Raw genomic sequence first — 9,023 nt, 5'->3', positions numbered from 1 at the left:
AGTTGCCATGGGAAAGCGTAAAGTGATCCCACCTATAAAGTTGTGGCTGTTGTAAATGCAGTCAAAAAGCAGAGAGAAACCTCCACCCCACCACTCATGATTTCTTCATGGGAGGCTGCAAGAAGAATACCAGATTTCACACTGTACAAACAATAGATTCATTGCTCAGGAGTTCTTTTGTGGGGCAGTGGGTTAAGGACCCTGAGCTGTCAATGCAATGGCTTGGGTCACTGCCATGGCATGAGTTCAATCCCTGGCCCGGAAAATTCCACATGCCATGGATGCTGCCAAAAAAAAAGGATTAATTGCCTAATCCAATCCAAGAAAAAACTTCCTTATAAAGACCTGAAGGAGTTCCCATTTTGGCTCAGTGGAATGGAATCTGACTAGGAACCATGAGGATGCAGGTTTGACCTCTGGCCTCGCTCAGTGGGTTAAGGGTCTGGCATTGCCACGAGCTGTGTTGTAGGTCGCTGATATGGCTTGGATCTCGAGTTGTTGTGGATCTGGAGTTGCTGTGGCTGAGGCATAGGCCAGTGGCTGCAGCTCCAAATCAACCCCTAGCCTGGGGACCTTCATATGCTGCGGGTGTGGCCCTAAAAAAAAAAAGAGAGAAAGAAAGAAAAAGACCTGAAGACCACATCAAAAGCAAATGTCTCTCTTAGTTCCCAAAATCTGCACAAACACCAGATGAAGCCACATTTTGCAGTGAAGAAAAGCCCCCTTTCCAATACCTTCCTGAAAGCACAGTCTTCTATTCTTCCGTAAACATATTCCCCCAACTAAACAAATAGGTGAACACATCAATAAACACGAACAAATGCAACACACAAAAGCAAATACCTTATGTTTACCGAGCAATCACTGACATTTAAGAATTTCCAGGGAGATGAGAGTCATGGAGAATAACTTCACGAGGATGCCCAGGCACTGCTACGAGGCAGGGACTCTGAGTGGCAGGAAAGGCCCCCATCTGTCCTCCCAAAAGGGCTCCAAGACCCCTGCTCTCAGTCTCCGCAGAGCCACGGCCTCATGTAACGAGTGGGTGATGAAAACACTACTTCACATCAATGACGATTGTTTTTGGCCCTGCCTGTAGCATGTGGAATTTCCCAGGCCAGGGACAGAGCCCCAAGAGTGACAACCCCAGATCTTTAATCTGCTCTGCCACCAGGGAACTCCTCCATGATGACCGAATTCTAATACACCTCTTCTATAAATTCCTAATTTAGGTGCTGAAGACGACTCCTCTCGCTCCAAAAGGAGAACCTGAGGATGAGGTCCTGCCTGATGGCCGAAGTTCAATTGCCTACACTTGGGCCTGTCCTCGGGCCTGGAACCCAGGAGCGCACAAATCAAGGAATAGAACCTAAGGGTCTCACATTTGTCCTAGAACCTAAAGCAGAATCAGGGTCTCTGGGGGTTTGATGCCCACAGACTGAGAGAGAAAGGACAAGGCGTGACTACGGATAGTCCAGCTGTGCAAGAGAACAGAGTTTGAGGGGCCCTCACCTGGCAGAGGTGTTGCCAGGAGACCGAGTGTGGACTGGAGATGACAAAAAAAATCCTCTCTCCACGCCCCCCTTGAGCCAGCTGAGGATCAAGGTCTATGCTCTCACAGAACCCCCAGAGAGAGGCCTTACCCCCACGGAAGTCAAGTCCCACTAAGACCAAGTTCCTCGGCCAAGTCGATGATGAACCTCTCTGTTCAAACCTCTATTCCCTTCCTTGTCCCACTTCTGTTCCCCACAAGAGTGAAGGGTATCGGAGAAGAGGAGGGGGTACGATCAAGCAGGATCCTGGGGGGCCCTCCTGAATACAGACGCACCTGCATCCTCAGGTTTTGTTCTGGGCCAGGGACCCGTGCCTCAGCAGTGACAATGCCAGATCCTTAACTGGCTAAGCCACCAGGGACCTCCAGGGTCCTCCAGTTTCTTGTTGGTAGAAAAAGGCTTTGGTCTCCTAGGCCTTCCCTGAGATGCAAAGAGCAGACTCAAGCAGGTGCTACCTGGGGAAGGGAGGGAAGGCAGAAATGACACAGGAGCAGTTGAGCAAGATAAGGAGGGTTGGCTCAAACAACGGTCAGCGATAAAGCCCCTGTTCCTCCTCAACTGAAAAACACGAGAACCTGATGTGTATCTTTGAGACATTCTGCAGAAGCAAAGGCCCCACCCAGGTGGAGGACAGTGACCGCAGGCTGACCACAAACAGGAGACCCCAGACTGGCTGGAACTCGAAGGCTGACGGTCCCGAAACATCACCCTCTTAACCCACCACCCACCAAGCAGAAGGAAATGGTGCACCTTGCAGCCCTCGCCCCGAATGCTGCCTTTAACCACCTTGCCTGAAAGCCCCTGGGGCCCATGAACTGCCCCTTGCCCTTGCCTGGCATCTGCCATAATCTCCACATTCACCTTCAGCACAACCCAGGGTCAGGACGTTGGTGCGGCTCCACAGGGGCCAAGGGGACCCAAGTTCTTTGGGTTACCCCAGGATCTCCAGCTCTCTTCCCCTGTGCACATTAGAAATGCGCACATCTTTTGAGAGGACCCGGGCTGTGGGGTCGAGATGTGGGACGAGGCTTGGAGGCTGGCTTTAGACCCACTCCCCCCCAGCCCACCCTCCTGCAGCCGCTGCCCTGCTGGTCCTTCCTCCCAGGGCATTTCCCTCCCTGAAGCTGCTGCTTTATCACAGACACGCCCTGCTCAAGGACGGGTCCCCGGGCATAGTTGGCATTGGGTCCGTTTCTGCCACCCCCCTCCCCCACTATCACCCCGGTTGGGAAACTCTGAGGCTGAGAAACAGGAATCAAGCCAGAGGGTGGGGCTGATCCTTTATATTCTGTGACTCCGAGAGGGTCACACACAAATCCAGGCAGAGTGGGGACAAGCTGTCCAGAGGACGACACCACCATGGCAGAGCCACAGGTGAGTTGAAAAGACACACCCTCCATGATCCCAAGTCGCATAAAGGGAGGAGCGACAAGGGCAAGACATTGTAGAAGATGGAAATGTGGGCTTTTCTGTGGCCTGTTTTCCTAAGAGCTGTGAGTGTGTGAGCGAGACCCTGGGGATATGGTACACGGGGATCAGGTGCCAAGCCTGGGTCTGTGTCAGCCCCCGGCAGTATCTGCCTGACAGTGAACTCAACCGAGGGACCGTGACTTCTTGTGGGATGGGGACCACTGCCTGGGATGAGGGAGCGTGTGCCTGAGTGTGAGGGGGGTGGCTGTGCATTTGTCTTTGTGGTCTGTGCGTGTGAGTACAGCACATCTGTGCGTACACACAGAGTGGGAATGTGGGGGGGTCTGAGTGATGCACTGAGTGGCATGTTTCTGAGACTGTGTGCATGCGTGAGAGAGAGACTCTGTGACTCCGTATGTGGCCTTGTCTGCAGGGAAGGGAACTCTCCTACACAACAGTGACCCTTTTTTTTTCTTTTTTTGTCCTCTTATTTTTTTTTTTTTTTCCTTCGTAGGGCCACACCTGGAGCATATGGAAGTTCCCAGGCTAGGGGTTGAAAGGGAGCTACAGCTGCCTGCCTACACCACAGCCACAGCACCACCAGATCTGAGCCACATCTGTGGTCTATGCCGCCGCTCACGGCCATGCCAGATCCGGGATCGAACCCTCATCCTCATGGATTCTAGTCAGATTCCTTTCCACTGCACCACTACGGGAACTCCCCCAGCAGTGACTGTTTCAGTAGGTGTTTCCATGGGGATCAGTGTGGATCCCTGTTGGCAGAAATGTGGTCTTGGGGACTGTGGGTCCCCCCCGAACGCATCTCTGAGCTTAACATGAGCACAACGAGGGTCCTAGATGCCCCTTCTCAAGAAGAGTGGGGGGAGGTGACCTCAGACTGCAGGGCACTGCATTTCCAGTCCGTGTCCACACACCAGGACCCACCTCAGGTCCCCACCCCCAGTCAGCCCTTCTCACGGCCTCATGGGAGGAGGGGGAGCACAGCCTGGCGCCCAGGGGACAGCCTTTGGGGCATTTGCTCTCAGAAAATCAAATCACCGGAAGCTAGAAGCTCCAAGCTCAGCCTCAGTACAGACAGTTTACAGATTTCAATCAACAACCTGTAGATTCTCCCCAGTTAGGTTCCCGGCCCACACGCTCTGTGCAGGGACTATGCTCTCAGCAACCGGGACACATTCTTGAAAAGACATGCACTCGCCTTGATAATTTTTTGTTTGAGCTATGCCCATGGCCTATGGACGTTCCCAGGCCAGGGATCAAACCCGAACCAGAGCTGCGAGCTACCCCACAGCTGTGGCAACGCTGGATCCTTAACCCACTGCACGGGGCCCGGGGATGGAACCAGGGATGGAAGCCAGATCCTTCACCCCCTGGCCACAGCGGGAAGGCCATCCCCTTGGTCATTTTCTGCATACACCAATCCCGCACACGGGCATCTCCCTCTCTCCTAACACAAATGTTTTCCACTGGAGTGAATTGTTATATTCAGGTGTTTCTATCCTCTGGTCCTGAAACTTTCAGAGTTTCAGATGGTAGAAAATAATGAAAAGAGAGTGTTCCAGAAAGGGCCCTTCTCCTTCTAATAGGTGCCCCCGTATGGACCCTGTATGTGCCAGGGGTTGGGCTAAAGGTTTGGCATAAGCACCACATCGATTCCTGAAAACAGTCTATGAATTTCTGAATATCCTCCTTGTCCTGAGGAAGCAGAGGCAGAGTAAGGCAGGTGATGGAGCTAAGATCTCACTGCTAAAATGGGCAGGGCAGGGATTTGAATCCCGGCTCTTAACTCTGACGCTCTCATCTCTTCAAGGACACAGGGACCTGCCTGGGGAGGGGGTCCTCAGAGTCTGTCCTCTGCTGTCTAACCTGTGCCCCCCTGGATACTCCTGTAGGAGGGGAGCCCACCCCTGGCCTTGCCCCTCACCCACCCTCGTCTCCCCATGGCAGGTCCCCTACACGAAGCATGTGTCCCTGCCTGTGGGTTCCTCAGTGACAATCAGAGGGAAACCTGCCGTCTGTTTCAGGTGAGTGCTCTATAGCCCACAGGAGGGGAGGTGCAGGAGAAGGCGGGGTGGCTTAGGGTGTCACTTCATGTGTGATGAGCATAATGGCAGCACGTTGCAGGCGCAGGTCCTGGAGAGCCGTACGGCGCCAGGCATTGAGCCTGCAATTGCAGGACGTTGGCTGGTCTCGGGCTCTGGGGAAAGGGGCCAGGGCTGAGGCTCTTTATCAAGAAGCATAGGGTTTCCGGGGGATGAACAACCAGAAGGTGCAGGCCAGGGGCGATGCCTGCTCAGTTCGAGCCTTGGGCCAAGCAAGAGGGCATCTCACCACCCTGGACAGGAGGAGCCGAAGCAGCCCCCCAGGAGCAAGGATCACAGCAGCCTCCAGAAAGGCCTTCCTTCTACCAGGGAGGAGTTGGGGAGGACATGCAGGCATGTGTCAACCATGGGTTCCCCCACAAGGAAGGGGCCTGCTCAAGAGCCTGTGTGCTTTGCCCATTAGCAAGAACCCAGAAATGCAGGTGGATTTCCACACGGAAGCGGATGGGGACTCAGACATTGCCTTCCACTTCCGAGTGAACTTCGGCCTATATGTGAGGATGAACAGCCGGCAGAACGGGAGCTGGAACTGTGAGGTGAAATCCTCCGACATGCCCTTTGTGGACGGCCAACCCTTTGAGCTGCACATCTTGGTGCTGCAAAACGAGTACCAGGTACGTGTGCCAGGGACCCAGCCATTCCGTGCCCTCTCAGGCTTTCCCAGGAGGACACAGGTCTCCCTGGCCTGGCCCCAACTGTCCTTCAGGGTCCATCTCCCAGAAGGGCTCCGGCCCCTTGAATCTCAAACCACCCTCTGCTCATACTGCTCCCCTCGGGTCTTTCCCCAAATCTAACCAGAGTCACAATCAGCTCATGTACCTTTTCCCTCAAAGGGGGAGAACGGCCCTGATCCCCCAGAGGTATGCTTTCTACCTACGCTGTTATTATTTGAGCTAAGTGGTTAAAATATGCCCGTGAGTAATGATAATCCATCCAAAATGAAGTCTTTCGCTCTCAAACCAGGACAACTGGCACTAGCTTTCATACAACTCCTTCCGGACATAACACACGCTTATACAAGGACACCCACCTGATAGAGGATGAATAAATAGAGAGATCCTTTCTTCGTTTTTCTTCTTTTTCAGCCACACCTGAGGCTTATGGAAGTTTCCAGGCCAGGGATAGATCCGTGCCACCTCAGCGACCTAAGCTGCTGCAGTGACAATGCCAGATCCTTAACCCACTGCACCACCACAAGAGAATTTCCATTTGTTTTTAAACAAATGGTGTTACCAAGTTCCCTGGTGGGTCAGGTTTGATCTCTGGCCCAGGAACTTCCACAAGATGTGTGTGAAGCCAAAAAAAAAAAAAAAAAAGAGAGAGAGAGAGAGAGAGAGATGGTGTTATAGGTTTCTGTATATATCACGCCATGAGGACTAGGGTTTGTGTGTGGGCTAAGAATGTATCTGCAGAGGTCATTCTATCCATGAGGTGTCCTCATTATTTCCTGTTTGTATACAATTCCAGGGGAAGGATCACCAAAAATGATTTAACTAGACCCTGATTCATGCACATCTATGTTGTTTGCAATATTTTACTCTCGAGAATGACATTGCATTAAGCTTTCTTTTTTCTTTTTTTTTTTTTTTTTTTGTCTTTTTGCCATTTCTTGGGCCGCTTCCGTGGCATATGGAGGTTCCCAGGCTAGGGGTCAAATTGGAGCTGTAGCCACCAGCCTACACCAGAGCCACAGCAACACGGGATCTGAGCCACGTCTGCAACCTACACCACAGCTCACGGCAACGCCGGATCGTTAACCCACTGAGCAAGGGCGGGGACTGAACCTGCAACCTCATGGTTCCTAGTAGGATTCGTTAACCACTGCGCCACTACGGGAACTCCTATACGTGTTTTAAATATGACAGATTAGGAGTTCCCGTCATGGCTCAATGGGAATGAATCTGACTAGTATCCATGAGGATGCAGGTTTGATCCCTGGCCTTGTTCAGTGGATTAAGGATCCGGCATTGCCATGAGCTGTGGTGTAGATTGCAGATGCGGCCCAGATCTGGAATTGCTGTGGCTGTGGTGTAGGCCAGTGGCTATAGCTCCTATTTGACCCCTACCCTAGGAACTTCCATATGCAGTGGGTGAGGCCCTAAAAAGCAAAAAAAAAAAAAAACTGTTTCTCCAGCGCCTCCTCACCAATAAAAACATTGTTCAAATATTCTCTTCACCACGTAGCCTATGATGCTCTGTGCAAGACAGAGATTCAAGATTCATGAGACACAGTTCTTAGGCATGGTGATCTTAGAAGCTAGGGGGGGAAGGCCAAGCAAAGAGAGACCGTGCAATGGAGTGGGAGCTCCTCCCTGGAGAAATAAGAGACATGCAGAAAAATAGAGGGAACGAGTCTCTGAAATCATCTCGAAAGTGAGTCTATTAAAAGAAGCACGTCCACTGGGTTTCAACATGTGCACAGGCGTTTTTTTTTTTGGTTTTTTGGGGGGTTTTTTTTTTGGTCTTTTTGCTATTTCTTGGGCCGCTCCCTCGGCATAAGGAGGTTCCCAGGCTAGGGGTCTAATCGGAGCTGTAGCCACCAGGCTACACCAGAGCCACAGCAACTCGGGATCCAAGCCGCGTCTGCAACCTACACCACAGCTCACGGCAACGCCGGATCGTTAACCCACTGAGCAAGGGCAGGGACCGAACCCGCAACCTCATCGTTCCTAGTCGGATTCGTTAACCACTGTGCCACGACGGGAACTCCCACAGGCGTTTTCTGGGTGGAGGGAGTGGGTGCCGGGGAAGAAGGAGAAAGGAAGGCGGCGAGTCGTTTGGCGGCAGATGGCCTTTTAGACACTCTTCCCTTCCAGGTGATGGTGAATGGCCAGCACTACTACAGCTTCCCCCACCGGCTCTCGCCACAATCTGTGAAGTTGATGCAGGTGTGGAGAGATGTCTCTCTGTCCTCCGTGTGTGTCTGCTAGAAAGGGACGTGACCAGACTCCCTCCGAGTCAAGGAGATCCCCTCATCCAAGGGACCATGGGACTCCCTGAGTTCACAAACGGGATGGTTCCTCCTCCACCCTTCCCCAAAGCAGGGTCATTAAAATTTCTGAAAACCTCAACACGGCTCAGTTCTTGCTTCAGGGAAAATAGAGTAAAGGGGCCATCACTGAGAGAGGTATGACAGTACCATGGAAAAGATCAAGGAATCCAAGAGAACAGATATTTCGCCGGCACACGGAGTGAGGGACAGGGTCACTGAAATGCAAAGACATTCGTGACAATATCCTTATATGGGACTTCCTGTATGTCAGACACTCTGAACTGAAATCCTTCCCCCCTTTCAGACAAGGCAACCAAGATAGAGGGCATCTGTCTACAGTCAGGAAGCTAGACTGGGGGACGGGGGAAGAAACTCTGTAACCGGTGGAAAATCAGGTGAACTTTCTGAATTCTTCCCTCCCTCTAAGGATGTTCACTGTTAACTGACACTCTGCCTGGCTTTGTGCCAGAGGCACTGGAGAGACCGGACAAGGACCAGGTCCGCATTCGAAACCTTTATTCCAAGGAAGAGCTGGAGAGCCGCAGGAAATTGCCCTCAAAGAATCTCCTTTTATATCCAAAAATGGCCATGGAGTTCCCGTTATGGCGCGGTGGTTAACGAATCTGACTAGGAACCATGAGGGTGCAGGTTCAATCCCTGGCCTTGCTCAGTGGGTGAAGGATCCGGCGTTGCCGTGAGCTGGGGTGTAGGTCGCAGATGCGGCTCAGATCCAGCGTTGCTGAGGTGTAGGCTGGCAGCTACAGCTCCGATTAGACCCCTAGCCTGGGAACCTCCATATGCCATGGGAGTGGCCCCAGAAAAGGCAGAAAGACAAAAAAAAAATGGCCAGATTTTTCCAGTTTAGGTGGGCAGAAACCTGGGGCTTACATCTTGGAAACAAACTGCCAGGGTTTCACTCCAAGGAGGTCAGACTTTATTGTTGGA

General features: G+C 52.2%; 1 protein-coding gene across 1 annotated transcript; it reads left to right on the top strand.

Moving 5' to 3' along the window:
• The first annotated feature begins 2,879 nt into the window (after positions 1-2,879).
• Positions 2,880-8,149, top strand: CLC (Charcot-Leyden crystal galectin). Its single transcript, XM_047792378.1, has 4 exons — positions 2,880-2,927; positions 4,932-5,008; positions 5,490-5,700; positions 7,903-8,149. The coding sequence occupies exons 1-4, from the start codon at positions 2,913-2,915 to the stop codon at positions 8,014-8,016; spliced, it is 417 nt and encodes a 138-aa protein (XP_047648334.1). The 5' UTR covers positions 2,880-2,912; the 3' UTR covers positions 8,017-8,149.
• Positions 8,150-9,023: the final 874 nt, after the last annotated feature.

Source organism: Phacochoerus africanus, chromosome 8 (genome assembly GCF_016906955.1).
Source record: "Phacochoerus africanus isolate WHEZ1 chromosome 8, ROS_Pafr_v1, whole genome shotgun sequence".
Lineage (NCBI taxonomy): Eukaryota > Metazoa > Chordata > Mammalia > Artiodactyla > Suidae > Phacochoerus > Phacochoerus africanus.
This window is presented reverse-complemented; position numbering and strand designations above follow the sequence as displayed.

Coding starts and splice junctions, on each gene's coding strand:
- CLC (XM_047792378.1), top strand. Junction 5,009..5,489: donor AAACCTGCCGTCTGTTTCAG/GTGAGTGCTCTA, acceptor TTTGCCCATTAG/CAAGAACCCAGAAATGCAGG. Junction 5,701..7,902: donor TGCTGCAAAACGAGTACCAG/GTACGTGTGCCA, acceptor CTTCCCTTCCAG/GTGATGGTGAATGGCCAGCA.